Raw genomic sequence first — 24640 nt, forward strand, 5'->3', positions numbered from 1 at the left:
TTATGTAATGTTTAATAAGTTCAAAAGTAAACATTAACGTACATTATCTCATATTTCTAGTTATATGAATATATATAAACATTATATGATGTTTATGATTTATTAATGAAAGTTATTATAAAGTGTTACCCAAATGTCAATTCCGAAGCACCAAAGTAATATTTTTATTTTATTTTTTTAAATCTGACACTGGTCGAAAAAAAAAAAAAAAAAAAAAGGAATGACATTTTTTTTTTGTGTGTGTAGTGCAGTTTACTTAAGGAATTATCACTCTTATACAGTTACCTGATATGTGATAAAAGAAGAGAGTGTATTATTAACTGACAGTTAACTAGTAAAACCAATGCAGGTTTAAGACAATTTCAGCCTAGGACACTTCAGGCAAAACAAAAAGAGAATGAAAGAAAATCGACCTGCTTCGTACGATAACTGCTGATGACGTGAACAGAGATTCATCTTTTTGTTTGTCCTTTCTGCTGTCAAACGTTAAATAAAAAACATAAATCAAGCATATGTCAGTTAGGCACTCATGACGTAATAATAAAATGAGTGCGTGAGATTTAAAAAAAAAAAAAAAAAAAGAGTGCTTGTATTTCCCTCACTTCCACTTATGGATTTAGGCTTAACATTGCACAATATCGCGTAAATTGCGTTTTGTTTTGTTTTTTTTGTCTGTTTTTTTGTTTTTTGGAGATTAAACATCTAGTCTTTTCTGTTTTGCATCAGTTCAAGCTTCATTGCATATAGATTTCTTTGCCAGATTTCTCACACTAGCAAAGTGAATGTCAATTTAAATCTATAATACCGAATGAATTCATTCATCTATTCGCCCGTCTGACCAGTCCTTACAGGTCGGGGCAAAATAAATTAGCCGTACAGGAAGAAAGCACCCAAACTTAAGAGATGGTGAAGCACACTTACATATGATTAAAGCTTATCATCCACAGTGTTTAAAAGCCTCAAATGGTTCTATCAAAATGTAAACCCCACTTATCTAAACCAGTCAGGTAACTGGAGCTTCCATACTTAAAAACATTTTTTTGAAATATATATATATATAATATATATATATATATAAGAATTAGCTTACTTGTTGAAATGTAGCACCAATAATTTTTCATGGCAAGTTTTGGGTCTCTAGACTCTATGGTGCACTTAAGAAAAAGTCAAGAGAAAAAAAGAGAAAAAAAAAAAGACAAATGAAAAATAAAAATACCCCCAGACCAGAGGCTGACCAATCGCTGTAATTTCCCTGGGAAGAAAAAGTGCAGTCACAGTTATCTCCAGGACCTAGGGCAGAAAAACCCTGTCTCCCAATCTTCCTCTGACGCAGCTAGTGGGGCGATTCCAGCATCTCCATTAGGAAAGTGTCAATGGGGGTGTCTCCAATCAGTTTAAAGAAGAAAAGGTGCTCCAGACACTTAAGGCCAATGGAACGCAACGCAGGAAGCCGGAGGAGGAGCTTGGCAAACCTGTGAGTAAGCAAGTGGGCAGATTTTTTTGGGGTGTCTCCCATACTCTCACAGCCAGGAGCACGGTAACATGCTCATGGCTTTTATGAATGACAGTGTGAACTACACTTGTGGATCACACATAGAAAAAGTCAGACAATCATAAAAGAGTTAATTTACATGTAGTAGTTTAAAAGGCACAACACTCGTTTAATTCTGAGGGTTGGAGAGAAATTGTGCCCAATAGCATCATTTATTTGCATGCACAATATAAATGTGATTTTTCTGTACCTCAGCACCTGCTTAAACTGGATTGGAGGTGTTTGGAGAATAAAACTCTGCATAGGCTTATGGTGAATTTGCCCTCTATGTCAGTACAGAACACTCACCTCCCCTGCTGATCAGGATACTTCTGCTTGCAATATGCCTCCAGGGATGCGTACACTTTCTCTCTGAGAAGCTCCACCTCACTGCTGCTAGTCAGACCTTTGGCATCTAAGAAATATTGGAAAAATTAATGTCAATGAAGTAGTTTACAAGCACAGTGAATTCAGGCTAAATGGCCAAAATCTAGATGTGCCAATCAAGTTTTGCTTAAAGGTGAAGTATGTGTAAGATTTGGTATGTTAAAATACATTCTCTTAACCCAGTTTCTTGTTCACTGACTACCAGTGTTGGGAGTAAAGCGTTACAAAAGTAATGCATTACAGAAACATTACTTTATATACATTACTTTACTTTTTGCTGTAACGCAGTAGTTTAAGGCATTACTAATCAATTTTCAGTAATATTTTACTCAGTACATGTTCAGTAACGCTTGCGATACAACACACTTTTAGCCCAAAATTTAATTGTAAAAAAAAAAGGCGAGACCTTAAAGGATTAGTTCACTTCTGAATGAAAATTTCCTGATAATTTACTCACCCCCATGTCATCCAAGATGTCCATGTCCTTCTTTCTTCAGTCGAAAAGAAATTAAGGTTTTTGATGAAAACATTCCAGGATTATTCTCCATATAGTGGACTTCAATTGGCCACAAACGGTTGAAGGTCAAAATTAGTTTCAGTGCAGCTTCAAAGGGCTTTAAACAATACCAGACGAGAAATAAGGGTCTTATCTAGAGATTCTATTGGTCATTTTCTTAAAAAAAAAAAAACGTATATGCTTTATATAGACACCAATGATCGCATCACAAGTGCTTCCACTAGACCGCAATTCCGTATTCTTGTTGAATAGGGAAGGTGTAGGACATTCAGCGTAAGCTTTCTGAAGAATACGGAATCGCGGTCTGAAGGAAGCACTTGTGATGCGATCATTTGTGTCTATAAAGCATATACATTTTTTTAAGAAAATGGCTAATCGTTTCACTAGATAGGACCCATATTCCTCGTCTAGGATCGTTAAAGCCCCTTGAAGCTGCACTGAAACTAATTTTGGCCTTCAACCGTTTGGGGCACACTGAAGTCCACTATAAGGACATGGACATCTTGGATGACATGGGGGTGAGTAAATTATCAGGAATTTTTTATTAGAAAGTGGACTTTAACGAATGAAGTTCTATTACCTGTTTGTGGTAAGTCAATAGCCGCGTGTGGTGTCCAAGTTTGTAAATAAAGACTAAATGACAGCTTCTGATATACTTGTTTAGCGATTTATTTCATTCATCTCCCTCTCGCTGGTGTAACTTTGTACAACCCCTGGCAAAAATTATGGAATCACCACACTTAGAGGATGTACTTGTTTCCTCTACTTGCTCTGGAAAAACACATTCCATTAATAATAATAACAACAAAAGTGGATTTGTTTGAGGTATGTTTCCTAAATCCAGAATGTTAAGCTATTGAACTAAAATTTTGTGTGTGTGTCATATCTGTGATTTGTTTATTTGCTATAAAGTAAAAAATCTGAGTGAACATCCTCTAAGTAAGATTATTGTAAAAATTAGATTACTGTAAATGCTTAAAAGCAATGTTATTAAAGCATAAATTGGTTTAAAATAACTGTATATACCCTTCACATATTTATGTATTTTTAAATCAATTTTATTTTTCCAACCAGATATCACTTATTAAACTTAGACTCAATAATACCTCTTTTCGGAGGTCTGCTTGCACGAGTAAAATAAATAACACTCATTTAATGTTTGAGAGCATAAACATAATGCTGGTATCACATTCACTAACCTGTCGCTCTTTAAATTCTTTGAACAAATCGGGATGTTTGTCGGCAAGATGCTTTTGACTCCCTTCGCTTGCGTTATTTTGTAACATCTTTTGCAGACTTGCTCTGACAGTCGGCAATGTAAGCAAAATAATGCCATATTTTGCTTTGTGCATCTGCTTTCTCAACAATTTGTGGACGGTCTGTAAGAGCACCAGTATTTGGAACCATACCTCTCGTTTCATCACCATAAAAGCCGTTGAGAGGCGTGCTCAGTTGAGAGGAATAAACACGCACTCAATGTGAAGCAGCGCGCTGCACGCACACCGCACATTAGGAAATACAGCTGGCACTCGAACCGGACCGTTTTTAAAAGCAGGTATCGTGATACCTTTCTAGTACCGGTATATCGTGCAACACTACTATATTGCCAGCAATGTCACCGAACCTCTCAAGATCCAGAAAGGTACTCAAAACATATTTAAAACTGTTCATGCGAGTACAGTGGTTCTACCTTAATATTATAAAGTGACGAGAATATTTTGAGCGTCAAAAAAAAACAAAATAACGACTTTTCAACAATATCTAGTGGTGGCCGAATTCAAAACACTGCTTCGAAGCTTTACGAATCTTTTGTTTCAAATCAGTGATTTGCATATCAAACTGCTGAAATCACGTGACTTTGGCTCTCCAAACAACTGATTCGAAACAGTGTTCTGAAATCAGCCATCACTAGAAGAAAAAGTCGATATTTTGAAAAGTCGATATTTTATTGTTTTTGTTGGTTTTTTTGGATAATTATGCAAAAAACCACCGTACTCACATGAACTGTTTTAAATATGTTTTGAGTACCTTTCTGGATCTTGAGAATTTCGGTGACATTGCCAGCAATAGAGGCCTCAAATATCTTAATTTGTGTTCTGAAGATGAACAAAGGTCTTACGGTGTAGAACGACATGAGGGTGAGTAAAAAATGACATAATTTTCATTTTTTGGGTATATTAACCCTTTAAAATAATTCAGAAATATATCATCCATTGACCTGTTACTGACATTTTGACTTTTAAACAATTTCTACAAAACAAAATGCATACCTGGGTTAAACAGAACTATGGCACGCAGACAGCCAAGTTCAGTTTTGTCCATTTGCATATCACGCATCTTACAGACTAACTCAGTCAGCACCCTGCAGATGTGTAAAAAATGAGAATAACAGCCATAAAATGAGGTCTAAATCCCCCGAAAGCAGAAGTACATACACATTTAGGTGAAGAGAAGTAGATGTTAGGCATTACCTGTCGAATAATGCTCCCACCTCTGCACTGTGTGCACTCTCCCTGTACAGACATTATGAACATGTTAAGCCTCTAAAACTATTACATTATTAAACAGATGTAAACAAAATGTTCAGTGTGACCTGTCAAAAAAGGCCTCCACTCCCAAGTTGTGAGTGCTGTCTCTGGGCACATGTAGACCTGTGGCCAACAGAATCTCATCCTTCACGCTGATGGAGCGATGAGAGAAGGCAGCGATCAAGAGCTCATTCCATCCTGTTATAAAAATATCACATATATTAAAGGGTTAGTTCACCCAAAAATGAAATTTCTGTCATTAAGAACTCACCCTCATGTCGTCCCAAATCCATAAGACCTTCGTTTGTCTTCAGAACACAAATTAAGATATTTTTGCCAAAATCCGAGGGTATCTGATCTACGCATATGCATCAACAACATTGCACCTTTGGGTCCAGAAAGGTACTAAAGATATCGTTAAAACCGGCGACGTGACTGCATTGGTAAACCTTAATATTATGAAGAGACAGGAATACTTTTTGTGCGAAAAAAAACCAAAACTACTTTATTCAACAAATTCGTCTGTCCCCTGTCTTGCTGCTATGCTATTATTGTTGCAGAGCTTTAGTGTTTATGTCTGAATGTGGGATTTCATCAAAAATATCTTAATTTGTGTTCCGGAGACAAACAAAAATCTTACGGGTTTGGGACGACATGAGGGCAAGTACTTAATGACAGAAATTTCATATATGGGTGAACTAACCCTTTAAAACACTTTTCATGTACATTTATACATTTTTACACCCTTAATATAATTCATCCAAGCACTCTCTTTTTTCATGCACTCTCTTTTTTTGGTCAGTGCATTGCATTTGGTTGTTTTTAGAGTATTGTGACTGTTGCTTTTTAATACACTGTGTCAAATATACGTAACTATTAAATCCTTGTTTCTATTCCCTTTAGCTATACTCCATCTATCTGTCCTGTGTAAACGGCCTCTATTTCTCTTCAGAATGCTGAGTACTTATATATATATATATATATGAATATTTCAGATATTAGCTATAACTCAAAATGAGTGTGAGAATGTCTGACGCTCGTACCAGCCCTGAGCAGAATGACTTGGTCATCCAGGGGCAGCTCAGAGAAGTGAGGGATTCTCTTGGCCCACTCCACCAGAGTGAAGAGCTGTTTGTCTGCAGCCTGGCAGATGTTAGTGACTGGATCATTGGACTGGAGAACAGAGAAGTCACAGAGTCAGTGGTAGAGAGAGTTAGAGCAAATGCCTCTGGCACTTCTGGACAACATTAAGAGAATTTGTGAACTGATAAATATCTGAAAGCTTAATTCTTGTCAATCTGTCTGTGGGGATATTCAACTCCAAACACAGAACATTTTAGGAGTAAGATATTAATCTCTAAACCAGCTCTGGAAATACCAGCATTTAAACAGCTTTAAATAAGGGCTTTTTCACCCAGCAGGAAACTGACTTTGCCAAGCAACAGCTGACAATCAATCAATGCTTGGCATAACTTTGCAAATGAATTGCTTGCTGAAAGTAAACCATGTTTGCAAGACTTTACAAAAAATCTGGTTATTCCCCAGTAGTGACGTCAAAATGCAGTGGTGGACACAAGTACACAAATCAAGTACTTGACTAAAAGTAGAGATAAAATATTACTCCAATATATTTGATTAAGTACTCATTTTCCATTTACTTGAGTAAAAGTACAAAAGTACTTGATTTTTAATGTACTTAAGTATTAAAAGTAAAAAGTCCTGATTGGTGAACCATGCTTATTTTTATTTAACTTCAATATACTAAAATATCAATTTAAGTTACTGATAATTCAAGTGTCCAAACAAGTGAAATAATATTCCATATAGTATTTTAAAAATGAGAAAAACTAAATAGTGTAGCTAAATATGTGGCTACAAATACAATACAATCACATTGGGTAAAATATGTTAAAATTTTAAGATGAACATTATGCCAGCTTGCAAGTTTTATATCATTTGAAACTGCTACAGCAGCAGCAGAGAAGATGCATGGATATTAATTTGCGCCATTTTACCTAAAATTGTCGCACAGATGGTGAAACAAATTCAGACAAGCATTTCAATGGCCTTAAACAACTCGCCCTTTTACAGCAAATTTACTTCACAAATAACTGACAGTCATGACCGAAGTATTACATTTACAATAATCAATACCGGCATAATAATCAATATTCGGCATTAGTAACTTGCTTTTTGCAGCATCAGTCGCGCACATATTCAAGCTCTGATGATATCCCAGTTCTTGGCTTATTTTAACCAGATCACTGAATCAGTGAGTTGTTGACTCAAGAACTGATGCAATCGAAATAGTCTGATTCACAAAGGAATTGTTCAGTGTGATTTGTGAACCAATTCACTAGGAATTCATTGGAATGAATCAACTCGTTCATGAATCTGACATTTTTATCACATCTCGGAGGGGGTGGCCAGGGATTTCTTGAATTTGAAATAAACAGGAACTATATGTTTTCATAGAATGTAGTGGAGTAAAAAAGTATGATATTCTTTGGAATGTCGTGGATGCATGAGATGAGAAGACATTTTTATTATTTTTTTGGGTTAGGAAAGAATTGGGATGTATAATATAATTCCAACCACCATGAAACCCTCACTCTGACTGGATGCGTTTAAATCTGCAGTAAGGATGCTTTCCTGTCATTTAGTACGACATGCACAATTGAAGCTGACTAAAAGTGATCGAGGATTTATAATTTTGACTCCTGCAAGTCCTTGCACACCATACATGTCTTACATGCTGAACCCTTGTTTGTCTTTTTACGTCTGTGTTAATGTGTGCGCTTGTGTGCACACGTGTGTTTGAGTGTGTTTTAAATGCAATTACAAAGCAAAAACTTGGTTTGGTTTAACTCTGAAACATGAAATGTGGAGTTATCTGCTTTTGCTAAAAAACAAACTTTTAATAATATATATATATATATATATATATATATATATATATATATATATATATATAGACATACTTTCAATTAACTTTAATTTTGTAAGTTACCTGTATTTTTGTGAGTTAGCATTACTTAAAGCAACCCAACTGCAGTTTGACTGATATTACTTGGACAATAAAATCATGATTTGTGAGAATTAATAAAAAAAGTTCTCTGTTTTTGCAAATGAACTCTTCAAACGTTAAAAAAAAAAGACTTTTGTTTTGAACAGTACCTTAATATAATTTTATTATTATAATCTTTCTTTATATAATTGTTAAAGGGTTAGTTCACCCAAAAATTCTGTCATTAATTACTACGTAAGACCTCCATTCATCTTCGGAACACAATTAAGATATTTTTGATGAAATTATTATGGCTCAGCCAGGCCTCCATTGACAGCAAGATAATTAACACTTTCAAATGCCCAGAAAGGTACTAAAGACATATTTAAAACAGTTCATGTGAGTTCAGTGGTTCTACCTTAATATTTTAAAGCGACGAGAATACTTTTTGTGCGCCGAAAAACAAAATAACAACTTTATTCAACAATATCTAGTGATGGGTGATTTCAAAACACTGCTTCATGAAGCTTCGAAGCTTTGCAAATCTTTTGTTTCGAATCACTGGTTAGGAGCGTGTATTAAACTGCCAAAGTCATGTGATTTCAGTAAACAAGGTTTCGTTATGTCATAAGTGCTTCGAAAATTCAATGGCTCACGTGACTTTGGCAGTTTGACACACGCTACATAACATAAAGAACATAACATTGACTTTCAACTGTTTCGAGAGACCACTGAAGTCCACTATAAGGAGAATAATCCTGGAATGTTTTCATCAAGAAAGAAAGACTGAAGAAAGAAAGACATGAACATCTTGGATGACATGGGGGTGAGTAAATTATCAGGAAAATTTTATCCTTTAAACTACGCCAGAGCACATACACACCTCACAAACCAGATGCTGAGCGCAAAGCAGTTGGACATTGTGGTGTATTAGAGGTAAAAAATTAAATACTGTTCGTTTCTCGCACAAACCGATTGTTTTGTGCCTTAGGACATCAATGTGTCTTCACGATCCACAGGGTTTGATTTGGATTTGTCTGTGCATGTTTTTTTTACTCATATAGATTGTGTTCCCATTGACACGCATTATATGACTGACAGACGGCAACGGTTGGAGTTAAAAATCATCATTTGTGTTCTACTGAGAAACAAAGTCACCCACATCTTGGACGCCCTGGGGGTAAGCAGATAAACATCAAATTTTCATTTTTGGGTGAACTATTGCTTTAATGTTAAACCACTGTAATCACATGAACTGTTTTAAATATGTCTTTAGTACATTTCTGGGCATTTGAAAATGTTAATTATCTTGCTGTCAATGGAGGCCTCACTGAGCCATCGGATTTTATCAAAAATATATTAATTTCTGTTCCGAAGATGAACGAAGGTCTTATGGTTGTGGAAAGACATGAGGGTGAGTAATTAATGACAGAATTTTCATTTTTGGGTGAACTAACCCTTTAATTCAGTTTGTGTGATATGTACAGTATATGCTATGTGTTACAATAACTAAGTATTGTACAACATTTTAAAATTATTATATAAATTTAACAGAACTGTTAAAAAAACTAATGCGATTATGTGTCAGTGTTGTTCAATGTAGTATCGACTAGAGCTGCACGATTCTGGATAGAGAATCACAATTCTTTTGCTTTAAACTGGTTTCCCGATTCTGCCATGATTCTGTTTTCTTAGAGGTTCTGACAAAATGTTAATAGCTGCAGTCTATTTAAAATGTTTAATCTGAATGAATTACTTAAACGGTTTGAATGATGATTCAATGACTCACTCATAAAGACTTCACTTGTTTCATTACTGGATGAATCAGCGTTTTTGAACAAATCTCTTTAAGAAATAATTAAATGAAAAATATATTTTTAACAGTCACTTCATACAATAATAAATCATTATCTGATCGCTTCTGTAGACATCAGTGTTCAGTGTATCTGAACTATAAACTTGTATATCCAGTACTTCTGTGATAACAGGAATATTTGTATGACAGAACTGACAGAATGATCCTGTGTGGTTTTCTCCTGGAAAAGTGTCAGGATCTTTAGTTATGTTAATTGTTCTGTAGACTTTCTAAACAAATTGCATAATACACAGCTATCAGTGGAATGTTAATGCACTCACTGAACCAGTGGCATCAGTGTGCAGGTCTGTTCTGTGCTCTACAGCTGTCTCAGCCTCCAGGATCTTCTCCACAGGCATCTCCTCATTGGCTGCACTGCTGAATTCATAGTCTCCATCCCGCTCCTTATTCTTCTGACGCTCTTCCTGAACAGCTGGGGCAGAACAAAAGATGAGAAACTCATACATGTCAAGGAATCAGCCAGACCATCTGTACCACACTACTGAGTGGTGTTGCCTAGTGGTTCAAGTTCTGGCCTGGAATACAAAAGATGCAATTCAAAAACAACCATTGTGTCCCTGAGCAAGAATTAAATTGGGAATTAAAAATTGATTTCAATTCTGGAATCGGATACTTAGGATCAGTAATCGGATATCTGTTAAAAAATGTAGATTCCTCATCGATTTCTTTGTGTACATTTTAATGTGATTTAAACCATTCAAGCGCAAGAAAACTGGAGCACCATTTTCTGTAATGCGGACATATCCAAAGCACGCACACAGAAAGCCACCTCTCATAATGCATGATACTGAACTGAGTTCTCTTTTGCACTTGAGTGGACAAATACACACAAAATTATGTCAAAATATCCTTGTAAACAGTCAGATTTGTCTAAAGTGAATGTAAACAGTTGAGAAAGCAGCCTAATAAACCTGCTGCTGTTTGTTTTGAACACAGATGTGTGTCCACAGTGTGTGTAAACAACCAGCCTATAATGGTAAAAAAAAAAAAAAACACGGCTTTTTTTATAATCTATTTGGGTGTGAGCAAAAACGCATCATTTTTGTGTGTGGCCCTTTATGAGCTGCTCCTCCCATCCTGCTTTTCAAAAGTGTGTGGAGCTTAAATAGCTCACGCTTCATATACTCAACAACAACAAAGCTGGAGAATCTCACGCAGCCAAAATGACGACAGCCTTACATTGTTCACACCAGAGTCGGACACAGATGGAGAGACTCAGGAAGAAGTTACAACTTTTAGAATGCAACTGCATGTTTCTGAATGGTTAGTGGGTACATTTATGTAGTTGTTGTGGAGTTGATTCAATTCATCGACTAGTATGTATCGTCATTAGGGGTGTGACAAGACAGGTAGCTCACAAGACGAGACACGAGATTGAGTTCACAAGAACGAGACGAGATTTTTACACACTATTTTTAAGAAATCCTCAAAGATGATTAGAAAAATAATCTGCAGGTTTATTTGAAATGTTAAAAACTAATCATCTTGTAATTAATGTTATTTCAGTTCTACTTTCGGAGTATGAATTATCATATGCAGTAAAAGACAACAATATTCAAGCACTGTAAAACGTTTTGCCGCAAACTCAACTGACTGGCTTCTCTCCTGTATAATTTCATACAAGTCTCTTCATGATTTATGAGCCTCTACAACTTTTGACCTCCTAACTGAACTCCTTTCCACAAATTGTTTATAGAAAAAAAAAAAAGAGTATAAATAAAAATGGTAAAACTTTACAATAAGGTCTCATTTATATACATTAATGTATTAACCAACGTCAACAATGAGCAATATCTTTGCTACAGTATTTATTAATCTTTGTTAATGTTAGTTAAACATAAAAATAGTCATTCATGGTTAGTTCATGATAGCGCATTAAGTAATGTTAACAAATACAACTTTTAATTTTAACAATGTATTAGTAATGTTTAAATTAACATTAACTAAAATAGTGTAGAAGTAGTGTTCTTCCTTAGTTCATGTAAAGTTAACTAACGTTAACTAATGAAACCTTATTGTAAAGTGTTACCATAAAAATAAATAACAGTTTTCTTTTAGTCTTAAGTGCAATCAATAAGTGCAACCATAATCAAAGCACTCTCTCAATATTCAAAGTGCAAATAGAGAACACATTTTTCTTTAAAAGTGCCCTAGAATCAAAAAATTGAATTTACCTCAGCATAGTTGAATAACAAGAGTTCAGTACATGGAAAAGACATACATTGAGTTTCAAACTCCATTGCTTCCTCCTTCTTATATAAATCTCATTTGTTTAAAAGACCTCCAGAAAACAGGCGAATCTCAACATAACAGTCGTAACATTTACGTAACAGTCGGGATCATTAATATGTATGACCCCAATATTTGCATATGCCAGCCCATGTTCAAGGCATTACACAAGGGCAGCCAGTATTAACGTCTGGATTTGTGCACAGCTGAATCATCAGACTAGGTAAGCAAGCAAGAACAATAGCGAAAAATGGCAGATGGAGCGATAATAACTGACATGATCAATGATTACATGATATTTTTAGTGATATTTGTAAATTGTCTTTATAAATGTTTCGTTAGCATGTTGCTAATGTACTGTTAAATGTGGTTAAAGTTGACAATTTATTACTGTATTCGCGGAGAGAAGAGCCATCACTATTTTCATTTTTAAACACTTGCAGTCTGTATTATTCATAAACACAACTTCATTCTTTGTAAATCTCTCACACAGAGCATATAGCCTCAAACTCATTCAGAATCAAATGTAAACATCCAAATAAATACTATACTCACAGGAATCGATGTATGCATGCAGCATGAATGACAAACATCTTGTAAAGATCCATTTGAGGGTTATATTAGCTGTGTGAACTTTATTTATGCACTGTATAACTGCACTTATAGTTGACAGCTCAGGAGGGCAGGAAGCAAAAGATTTAAAGGGGCCGCGCAGCCTGAATTGGTGCATAGCTAATGATGCCCCAAAATAGGCAGTTAAAAAAATTTATTAAAAAAAATCTATGGGGTATTTTGAGCTGAAACTTCAAAGACACATTCAGGGGACACCTTAGACTTATATTACATCTTTTGAAAAGACGTTCTACGGCACCTTTAAGCATGATACAGACCTGAGAGATGCTTACAACTACACAGCCCAGCCTAAGATCGCTTTCATATTGGAAGATATTTGCATGCATCAGGGAGACTCTTTCAAAATGCGGGGTATTGACATCGCGTTTACTTTCACTTTCGCGATCGCGCGTACTCTGTGAATAGGGAGCGGCGACGACCGTTATACGACTGAATTAAATGTTTTTTTATTTCTACAAAAAGCAAATCGACAGTGGAAGCATAAAGTAAATGTAGCGGTGGCATATTCTTTCCTAATTTCACCTTCACACTATCACAAGATTGCTTTTCACCTCAACGAGAAATCTTGTCTCACGAGATCTAGTGACACGAGATCTCGTCACACCCCTAATCGTCATGTTAAACTTTTGTGCAAATCCAGCATTGAACTGACCCTCGTTTGTGGCTCAGATGCGGAGAGTCTATGGAGACTCTTATGTTCGTTGGTACATCCAACAACAGAACATTTGTAATGTTTTTTGGCACAGACATTGTATATCTCCAGCTGCTACAGCAAGTAAACAGAAATGGCGGACTGCTGCGGCTCTCTCCGGACAGCATCTATGCAAACGGCAGTTCATCACTAGTCATGGGCAGGGCTTCCTCCTACTCTTACGTAAGAGATTATAAAAAAAAGGCGTGGGTGGATTTCTACCATTATAGGCTGATTGTTTACACACACTGTATAATAGGTCCCCCTTATAGAATAGAAAACACTATTTAATTTGTATCTTTGTTCAGTTGTATTTATTTGTGCTATTGCTAATTTGTTTATTTGTTCTTATTTAATTACTGAGTGTTCACTTGTCTTTAAGAATGCTTGAAATTTATATTAGATAGGCTTGTTGTTTTTGCTGTGGTATTTTTTAAAGTGTTCTTTAGCCTGTTGATTTGTGTTCATGGTATTCATCTACAATGAAATGTTTTGCAAAAATACTTAAAATGTGAATGATAGAGGGATTTTTTTGTTTGTTTTTTTTTTTGTTTTGTTTCTTACCTTATTGGAATCGAAACTAGGAATTAATAAGCAAAATTGGAATCTGAAACAGAATCCCTAAAATTCAAACGATACCCAATCCTATCCATGACACAACAAGAATTTAAAAAATTGCATAATCTGACACAGTGACTATCATAACAGACAAAATTATTGTGTAGTTAGACCCCGACATAAATCGGGTGGATCAAAGTGACATAAATAAGTAATTACCAACTAAAAGACCAATTACAAAAGTCAAGACCAAGCTTCAAGACCAGACTTGCGTTCTGTCATTTATTATAATAAATAACTGATTACTGATTTTCTATAAAAAGCACCATCCCTGACCATTTCAACTTAATGGTTTGCATTTAATGACTATTATTAGTATTAAGAGCACAAAAAAATAAACATCTATATAAACAATTTCATCCACTTTTACATTTCAATAATTCATTTATCTTTTTTTAATTTTCAAATAATTATGAATTATTTTAGCAAATATGGACCTTTTTTTACAGACTGCCATAATGTGTTTGCAGTTACCAGCAAAGTTTTTCTTTTTTTATTATTAAAACAATGAAAAACATTTTATTAAACATACATTTATAACACTATACTTTGTGTATATTAATTGTATTGCAGTAATGTTGTGCAGGGGTACTATTTTTTAAATTAAATTGTATGTTATCCTATACATCACTCAGCCTCCTTGTTCTTTTCGATATCGGAATTGGCCATTAAAAAAACCCTAATGTTTGACCACTAGTTTTTGGTAGCATATTTTATTGTTTTTTTGTCCTGTTTGTTATTCACAAGTAAAAAACTGTCATTTCATGAACCTTAAGTTCACATAATACAGCAATAGTTCTCAGCTCAGTGAATAATTCATGAACCACACAAAGGATTCATTAAGTAAAGCGTTGAATGCAGATATGAACCGTTAATGGAAGCAAATGTCATGAAAATCATTACTGGTTCTCAGTTCCCAACCCTAGTTTTTGGACTGGTTGTTGTTTCCCACCCACATACGACATGCTTTCCATCATCTGTCAGGGGCTGTGGACTAATAGGCCATTTGTTCTTGCATTATTTTACTAAACACAATCTAACTGCCACTGTCACTTAACTTAAGATGATCATTGTGCTTCTCCTTATATGTGCAATAACTGACACCACCTTCTCATATGAAAACAATGCAGTTCCATCACATAATGCTGATCCACCATAAAACCTATTCAAACACTACAATAACGCTACTACTACAATATGCTTCATTCCATTCTCCACCTACAGTACCTAAATGAGACAGCTTATACATTACTTCACACTACAGGAGACATGTCTTAACCCTATTTATTTGTGTTTTCTGCTTATGCATATTATAGAGTCAATTGGAAAAATAATGCAGCTATAATTGTGTGGGTATGTTGGTAAGGATGTCAGAGTATAGTTTGCATGTGTTTACTGAAAATTTAATGTGTGTAATTAGTTTGAAAGAAATTATATTGTACTGGCAATCAAAAATCCCACTCCATGTATGAGTCACACCCTTGGCAGGGTCATAGGGCCCTGTGAAAACTATGAAAAAGGTCAAAGAAGGTTAATGAGCTTTGAGGTTTTTCTTTTTCACCCAAACACGCATCTTAACCCTTGATTGCACTTTTTCACTTGTTACTGTTTTTGTACGGAGATAAAATGTGCGCTTGAATTTGAAGTAGAAGTTCAGAAGCCCCTAAACACATTGTTTTAGTTTTCACCACAAGAAAATGCTGATTGTTTAGTCTGGTAGATTTTATACAAAGTTTAAGTTCACACAGGTGTTCTCACAGCCAAACCTATAAATATGTGGTGCTTGAGGGGTTGATCATTTCATTGTTTCATGTAAAGAAACTGATTTCTAAAGCGTTAAAATTCTGAAAATTAATGAATGTTTGGTAATTATGAATAGAAGAGATGCTGATAAAAAAAAATAAAAAAAAACAGTCAGTGAAAGTGGAAAAAAATATTAATAAATCATATTTTTATGACAGTTTTTGGACATGGACATTTTTGTCCATTTTGCACCTATGTGTAACTTTTTTTCTTTTTAATGCACAAGGGTTAAGCGGAAGACTGACAGGTACCCACCCTCTCTTTTCATTCCCATGGCCAGGCACTTCTGATAGCGGCAGTACTGGCAGCGATTGCGCTGACGTTTATCGACTAGACACTCCTTGTTGTCCCTGCAAGTGTAGCTCAGGTCCTTCCTGACTGTGCGCTTGAAGAAACCCTTACAGCCTTCGCAGCTGTAAACGCCATAATGCTTCCCTGCACACATGAATCATGTTCACATTAACTGCAATGAAATGTCATTTTTCAAAACATTCACTGTAAACATTTTCTGTACAAGGATGTAATTACAGTCAATGACAAAAAAAGTTCACAGAAAATCTTCTAAATATCTAGTTTAAAACACATATGTAATAACAGTAATGGACTTTTTAGTTTCATGTTTTTTTGTTTGTTTGTTTGTTTTTTTACTTTACCATTTTCAAGAAAACTTAATTATATCACAAAACATTTTTAGAGTCATTATCATTTGATATATATTTCCCAACAACTTGAATGCATGTAAGTGTAAAGGTCTTAAAGGGGTAGATCACCCAAAAATTAACACTCATCCCCAAGCCATCCTAGGTGTATATGATGACTTTCTTTTTTCAGTCAAACACAATCGGAGTTATATTAAAAAATATTCTAGCTCTTCCAAGCTTAATGGGAGTGAAAGCCCAAAAAAGCACATCCATCCATCATAAAAGTAATCCATACAGCTCCACTGGGTTAATAAAGGCCATGCATCAGGTCAAAGTTCACCCTTCCCTTGGAAGCAATTTGCATACGGAAGCCAGTGATTCTAGTTTATAAAGTTATAAATATGTATATTTTTCTTTCAAAAATGCATCGCTTTACTTCAGAAGGCCTTTATTAAACCCCTGGAGATGTATGGATTAATTTATGATGGATGGATGTGCTTTTTTTGGGCTTCAAAATATCAGTTACCATTCACTCCCATTATAAAGATTTGAAGAGACAGAATATTTTTTAATATAACTCCAACTGTGTTTGACTGAAAGAAGAAAGTCATATATACCTAGGATGGCTTGAGGGTCAGTAAATTATGGGATAATTTTTTACTTCATTTTTTGGTGAACTAACCCTTCAATCATTATTTTCAAAAAAATATATATATCTTTTTTTATATCATCATAGACTTAAAAAAAAAAAACACATCAGCATGTAATTACAGTTGGATTTTGTTTCTGTAATTACAACTATAATTATACTGCTGACCCTTCCCTTAACACACCCTTAAACCTACCCATACCACCATACCTGTCCCTAACCTTACCCGTATTCCACCATAGCAGCAAATTTTGCAATACAACAAACACAATAAGTACATTGATTGTTCCTAACAATTGTGTTGATATAAGTACATTGCTGTTAAAGATATCTAATATAAAGTGAGTTCCAGTTTTCTTTTCAAGAATTAATTCTTGAATGTCATTCAAAAATATATAATCATTGAATATATTTATTCTCGAATATATCATCATTTTAATAAGGGATGGGTCAACAGTGTAATTATAAATGCAATTACAGAAGTTAATTACAGATGTAATTACATGCAGGTGTTTTTAAAATATAACTACAATGTAAAAACATGTATGTACACAGTAAGTGCACTGTATCAAATGATTAATTTAAATGTAAGTACATAGTAGTCAAGGCCACTTAATATAAAGTGGGTCCCATTTATGATTATTTTCAATGTTGAAAACAGTTGTGTACTTTTTTTTTTCAGGATTCCTTGATGAATAGAAAGTTAAAAAGAACAGCATTTATCTGAAATACAAAGCTTCTGTAGCATTATACACTGTTCAAAAGTTTGGGGTCAGTAAGAATTTTTATTTTTATTTTTTTGAAAAGAAATTAAAGAAATGAATACTTTTATTCAGCAAGGATGCATTAAATTAATCAAAAGTGGCAGTAAAGACATTTATAATGTTACAAAAGATTAGATTTCAGATAAACACTGTTCTTTTGAACTTTCTATTCATCAAATAATCCTGAAAAAAATATTTTGTACAATTGTACACATTAAATGTTTCTTGAGCAGCAGATCAGCATATTAGAATGATTTCTGAAGGATCATGTGACACTGAAGACTGGAGTAACGATGCTGAAAATTCAGCTTTGCATCACAGGAATCAATTACTTTGCCAAATATATTCAAATAGAAAACAGTTATTTTAAATTGTAATAATATTTCACAATATTACTGTTTTTACTGTATTTTTAATTAAATAAATGTAGCCTTGGTGAGCAGACGAAACTTCTTTTAAAAACAATAAAAATCTTAGTGGTTCCAAACTTTTGGACTGTACTGTGTATGACTCCTCCATAAACAGCAATTTAACCACAACTTTCATGGTCCAGAAAGGTACTAAAGACATCGTTAAAAAAGTCGACGTGATTGCAGTGTTTCAACCTTGATGTTATGAAGCGACGAGAATACTTTTTGTGCGCAAAACTAAAAATTATGAATTTATTCAACAATATCTTTTCTTCTGTGTCATTCTCGTATGCTGTTTACGTTCAGCACTTCTAGGTTCTACGTCAGAACTCTGGCTCAGTATTGAGTGACTAGAATGAAGTATTGCATTTATGCATCTGACAGATGCTTTTATCCAAAGCAACTTTAATTTGTCACTGTTAGTAGAAAATGTTAGATACTGTAATAATCAGATATTGTGTGTAATACAGTGGAGCCATTCATTTTAGAGGGCATGTTTAGAACACTGTTTACGTTCAGCACTTCCAGGTTCTATGTCAGAACGGTGGCTCAATATTGGCTGACGCTCCTCATGTGAGCAGCACGACACATCCGTGTGATGCGGACATAGGGGCCGGCGTTCTGGCAAAGAACCTGGAAGCACTGATTGTAAACAGCGTACAAGAATGACACAGAAGAGAAGATATTGCTAAATAAAGTTATTATTTTTGTTTTGCTTTTGCACATATAAAGTATTCTCATTACTTCATAAAATTATGGTTAAACCACTGCAATCACATAGACTTTTTACCTTGAGTGTTACCAAGTGTTGATTATATTGCAGTCTAAGGATGAGTCATTTACCTTTCGAATTTCATCAAAAATATCTCATTTGTGTTCCAAAGATAAACAAAGGTCTTACCAGTGTGGAACAACAAAATATATGATAGAATTTTCATTTTTTGGGTTAAGTGACCCTTTAAATCCTTAGATCGATCTTTAACTGTTTTTAGTTGATGCGTGAACAAAAATCTAATTCTGTTCATTTTATCAATAAATTCAAACAAAAAAAAGTTTTGACATTCTTTAATGTTGCATTGGGGAGATGAGAGAATGAGAACGCGCCGCTGGTAAATATCAGGGTTTTCATTGGTCCGTTTATGATCGGATTTCTTTATTGGCTACCGATATGCCGGTCAAAGGTTTGAATATTCAAATAGTTGGCGTACTCAGTAAAGGAATGTGACTTTACAAGTAGCTAAGTAGATTACTAAGCTTAATTTGTACTTGAGTACAAGTAAAATTACAGATTTAAAAATGTACTAAAAAAAGCTACTTAATTACAGTAATGTGAGTAGTTATAATTCGTTACTTCCACCTCCGCAAAATAAGGATAAAGTCGTGTCTGAAAGTTGCAATCACTTTTTTATTGGTTAAAATGAATGGTGAATATCTTGTTTTTCCGTGGCTACTCAAGCCCTCAGGATTGGCGTTTATGGTTTTATAAACAAGGCCCTGTTCGATGGTGGATTTACAGATCGTTTGAAACTGAAAGATCGAGCGGTCACAGCGGTAACAGATCCCGAGCATGAGTCTGAACCACAGGCGGTAGGTAAAACTGCATCAAATGTCTGTTTTGTTGGCAGTCGGCACGTAAGTGCATATAATGTAAACAACACGAACGCATAATTAATCAAAAGTTATCCAGGGATAATGCGATGGTGTATTGTGTGTGTTTAAATACATTTGTTTAGCTGACCATTGATAGCTTTGCTACGCAAAAGCTGTGCATACTCCTCACTATTTAGCATCGCCCACGGCACCCCTCCAGGAGGCTCGGCTGTTTTTGGAAAAAATCCGTACAGCATATCTTTCTTTTATAAATTTGATAAAACTAAAGACTTTTTGGAGATATGAAGGATGCTATACTACTCTATAGGTACTCAAGATTAACAAGAGATTGGCCGAAAATGTGTGTGTTATGTACCATTTAAGTAAAGGCGGGTGTACACTGTGCAATTTTGGCCATGATTTGGTCGTCTGAGACAAAGTTTGAGAATCCTAAAAGATTCCTCTGATCTTAGGCTAAAATCTGAAGTCTTTGATCGTTAGTTTGACATGTTCACCGTCAGCTGATTAATGACCACTGCAATCAAATTTTACCTCTGACGAAATTGTGGCAGTGTCAGATTTAGCGCACAGTCCTGCAGTGTGACTTCTCCTACGACGGATGTCTTGTTTCTCAAGACAAGCTGTGATCAAAATTAATGCTAGATTTTTCTTTGTTAGCCACCATCATCAGTCCCGCATGTACTGTAACTCACAGTCCTCGAGCGTGCATGGGTTGATGATGTAAATCTCCGGACAAGTTTTCATGCGGGCGTCCATTTTTACCATGTCTTGGCTGTCGTACAGTCTGACATAAATGACAGCTGAGATCCCACAGTGTGACATGAGGATCATGTTCGTACAGTCTGACAAGCAACAATCGTAAAGGACTATTATAAAATGCACAGTGTGCACACGGTTTAAGGAATAATTAATGATGGGCTGCTGAATTATTAAAAATAATAAACGCCTGAGGTGGTGTTGCGGCCATAATGTGAAGCATCATTTTCTGATAATTCAACAGCCCAGAGTCAATTATTGTGCTTATACTATAGTCACCCTGCCTCAAGACATTGTTCAAATGTTTTATTTCAAGACATTTGTCAGATTTTTGTCCTTAAAATGCTATTGTGTTTAAAAAAAAAAATTCTTACGCATCTCTTCCCAAAACAAGAACAACGATGTTACTACGGGGCAGCACTGACAAGAAGTTTCTGTGCACGCATATGTTTCTGTTTGCGTGCGAGTATGTGTATCTGTACTGTATGTGTGTGCGTTTGGGAAAGAGAGCAGGAGAAAGAGAATGTGCTTTCCATAGATAATTAAATGTAATTTTGTGGGGAAAACATGGAAATAGTTGTCATTTTTATCATATTATTTGTCATATCTATTTTCTTGATTAATGTCCTTGTGGGTTTTGGTTCTTTGATATGATATGAAACTGTAAAGCAGTCAAGACTAGCCAGGAACTACTTTAGCTGTTTGTTTAGTGGAAAATAATTGTACACCTTAGAACGTTCGTCAACCAATCAGGGCAGCGTTTCCCAAAAGCATTGTAAGCCTAAATTGATCGTAGCTCCATTATTCAACAGCTCTGTAGTAGAAATGTTTGTATAAAACTTTGAGTGTTGACTATTATATCCAAAAATAAAGCCACTTTTCCACCGTTTGGCCAAACCGTTCACTTTGTCGTTCACGTGTCGATCCGACCCGGTTAAGCATGTATGGTTTCATTTTCCACTGTGGGGCTGATAACTCCCGCTCTTTGGAATGTAATACAAATGTATCAGTCACTGCATTGGTAAGCAAGAGTTCACAGATGATATGAGATGTAAATAGCGAGAGCGAGAGAGAGAACTTCATATATTTCTTTTAATTTTATTATTAATTTGTGTTTACATTGGTCAAATAGCACACTTAGCCAGCTACGGAGATACTGGTAGCCAGGCAACAGACAAGTGACCAATCCTGAGTTGCGACACGCATATTCTACCAGCATGGTTCAGCAAGGTTAGCCAACTGTGCTGAGAATTCTGGGCTGAGAACGGTTGATAATCAGGCCATACCGTACCAGGCTCAAGTGGAAATACAACTGAAACCGTTCCTTACTGTTCTCAGAACCGTTCGGCCCAAAAGGTGGAAAAGCCGCTTAAGATAGCAACTGAATTTAAAGTGGCATGAAATGGAAGTTGCAATAGTCTTTTCTTTCCTATTGTGATGAGTGAAACTGCTTTTTGAACAAGAAAAATAATGTAATGCGGGACTTGATTTTGTCCATCAGTAATTTATTGGATTATTATATGGTTATGGTTTGCTATTGCTGTGATATATACTACTTTGTACTGTACCTAACACGTAACCAAAGTCGATATCAAATCAAAATCACAATCATGACCAAAAATAATGCTAGAATATCAATATGTGAAATATGTTTGGCTGAAATAACGAGAAACAGTTTGTTGCCAAAGAACGTTACCATGAACAGCAAGTTCAGTTACCCAAATGTAATTACCAAAACGGTTTGAGTTTTCAGCTAAATGAAAATTTTGATTAAAAAAAAAAAAGTATTTTGGTGCATCACTAATAGACAGGCAATCTGAAAGCTCTTGGTTCTAGTACATACCCGAGGAGCGGTCCCCACAAATGGAGCACATGCGTTTCTGGGACAGCATTGGCCCAGAGCCACTGACGGACTTCAAGCCAAAGGGGGGTTTCACATCATCAGAGCTGCTGACAGCATGTAACCCAGACACAGACATTGAGGAGTTTATCTGCTCGAGATAAATAGACAAGAAGTGATGAGGAAACCAAAGTGTCAGTAACACAATAAATACAGCACTTTCATGATATGGAGAAGAACTTGAATGTGTGACTCACTTGAGAGTTGCTGATGGGTCCATAGCCGACAGATGGGGTGCCGGGAGAGCCGATGGACGAGCTGACGGCTGATAGTGGCGAATCTACGGAGCTGACAGGGCTACTGACGGAAGAAGTGGAGGGCGGTAAGGAGTTCATAGATGCGCACTAGACTGGCCAACAGAGAAGACACTGTTGATCTTTGATAATCTACTGAAAGAAAGATTACAATGATGGATTTAAAGACATGATACACTGAGTGCAATGGAAGATTTCTGTCATATTCCTGGATTCCTCCATGTCATTAAAGTCCCAAGACGGTCATTTCAGTGAAAAATGGAAAAAGAAAGCAAAGCTGGTGTCATAATCACAATATCTACTGTTTCAGATGTGTTTCCTCTTGAATATCTCAGAAAATATGGAAAACATTTAGAGATGTGTACTTTAGAAAAGAAAATGGGGCGTTTTGCCTGCCGTTTACTGCTCTATTAATCCTGCTAATTTTCAGATTAGGCCGATGTGTAAGGCTGTGTCTCAATAATCTAAGGAGCTGCACAGCTAGAAAGCATACTGGGACATCTTGGGCGAGTTTGAACGTTAAAATATTAGTCTATGATGCCCTACAATGCAGTGTAGGGAGGCAGCTCAGTAGTTTCGAAACTCTGAACACGCCCATATCGCCCAAAATGCTATCTAGGTAGGCGGCTCACTAGGTTTTGGGACGCAGTCTAAATCTGTTCCTTATAATCACCCCCACTAAAACTGACACTATCAGCGCTAATGTCTGCTAAGATCGAAAGAAATTCTGTCATATACCCATTTTAACACGAAAATGGGCGTTGTTTTGATGCTCTTGGCAGTGTTAGAATTATGTATTATTTAGCACGCAGCTAACAACGGCTAACGGACTTTTATGATTAAAAGAAAACCATTTGGTCCACCATTTTCACTCTTAATACCCTGCTCAAAACGCATAAATGACACCGTTTACATATAATTATCATTCCGTGCAGCACACAAACCCTTATATGCTAAAACACAAATGGCGAGACAGAATAATACGACAAGCCCGTGTTAGCTTAGCCTAGCCTAGCTCGTCCAAGTGTTTGTTTGTTTTTCCGTCATTTTTACAGAAGTTTGCAGAGTTTATATGAGCATATCAACTCCAGTCTCACCTAAGAAACGCCAAATCCTCCAACAGCAACGATCCGTGTCCTTTAAAGCATCGTTTCATCTATATTTTACAGTTTACGCCATAAATGTTTGCATCCAGACAAATACCTTGTTAGTCAAGCCTCCTAGTGGACACTAAGAGTCTGTTCACATAAAGAAATATATGCAAGCAAATAAATAAATAAACAAATAATTAAATAAATATATACGCTGAGAAGAACTACGTGTTCTTTTGGTTGGTAAATGTGTTATTGCGTCTGAATTACATCAGTATTATTTAGGAATAATCAATTGGCTGTTTCAGGGTTGTTTGTTTTTTTCTTTCTTTAATAATCATCTGTTGACTGCATCATAGAAATACAATTTTTATTTCTCACATGGATATATAATATTTGCAGAGCAAAAGAGAATTGAAAACTAAGTTTTTTTATTTTTATAAACTAGTGTTTTATAGAAGTTAATTTAACACTTTTAAAATGCTTAAACGTCTATTTTTGATCAAATTTCTCTTTTTCTGGTCATTATAATAACTAATTTGACTATATTTTGGTTGAATGTGTATCAGCTGCAGTCTTAAATAAGACATCTCTTTTACTTTTTAAGTCACGCACACACATAAATCACATAACAATGCAAGTTATAGATTAGAAAACTGATAAAATATTTATACTTTTTTATTAATAAAACATTATCAGCATTATAATGCATTATCAATGCAACCCCAAGGACATTTTAAAGGT

At 35.4% G+C, this 24640-nt stretch overlaps 1 protein-coding gene across 2 annotated transcripts; it reads right to left on the bottom strand.

Annotated features, from left to right (window-relative positions):
• Positions 1-1098: 1098 nt before the first annotated feature.
• rxrbb (retinoid x receptor, beta b) lies at positions 1099-24031 on the bottom strand. 2 transcript variants are annotated; one of them, XM_067402409.1, is made up of 11 exons: positions 23903-24031; positions 22749-22940; positions 22495-22642; positions 16076-16255; positions 10107-10258; positions 6007-6136; positions 5029-5161; positions 4907-4948; positions 4706-4797; positions 1841-1946; positions 1099-1472 (listed from the first exon to the last, which is right to left on the bottom strand). In XM_067402409.1, exons 2-11 carry the CDS (start codon positions 22884-22886, stop codon positions 1334-1336), a joined length of 1260 nt encoding a protein of 419 aa, XP_067258510.1. In that variant the 5' UTR covers positions 22887-22940; positions 23903-24031; the 3' UTR covers positions 1099-1333. The 2 variants fall into 2 exon arrangements, with proteins under 2 accessions (XP_067258510.1, XP_067258521.1); XM_067402420.1 differs by having other exon boundaries at positions 22749-22937; positions 23903-24021.
• Between the last annotated feature and the right edge of the window lie 609 nt (positions 24032-24640).

This window comes from Chanodichthys erythropterus, chromosome 2, assembly GCF_024489055.1.
Source record: "Chanodichthys erythropterus isolate Z2021 chromosome 2, ASM2448905v1, whole genome shotgun sequence".
NCBI classification, from domain to species: domain Eukaryota; kingdom Metazoa; phylum Chordata; class Actinopteri; order Cypriniformes; family Xenocyprididae; genus Chanodichthys; species Chanodichthys erythropterus.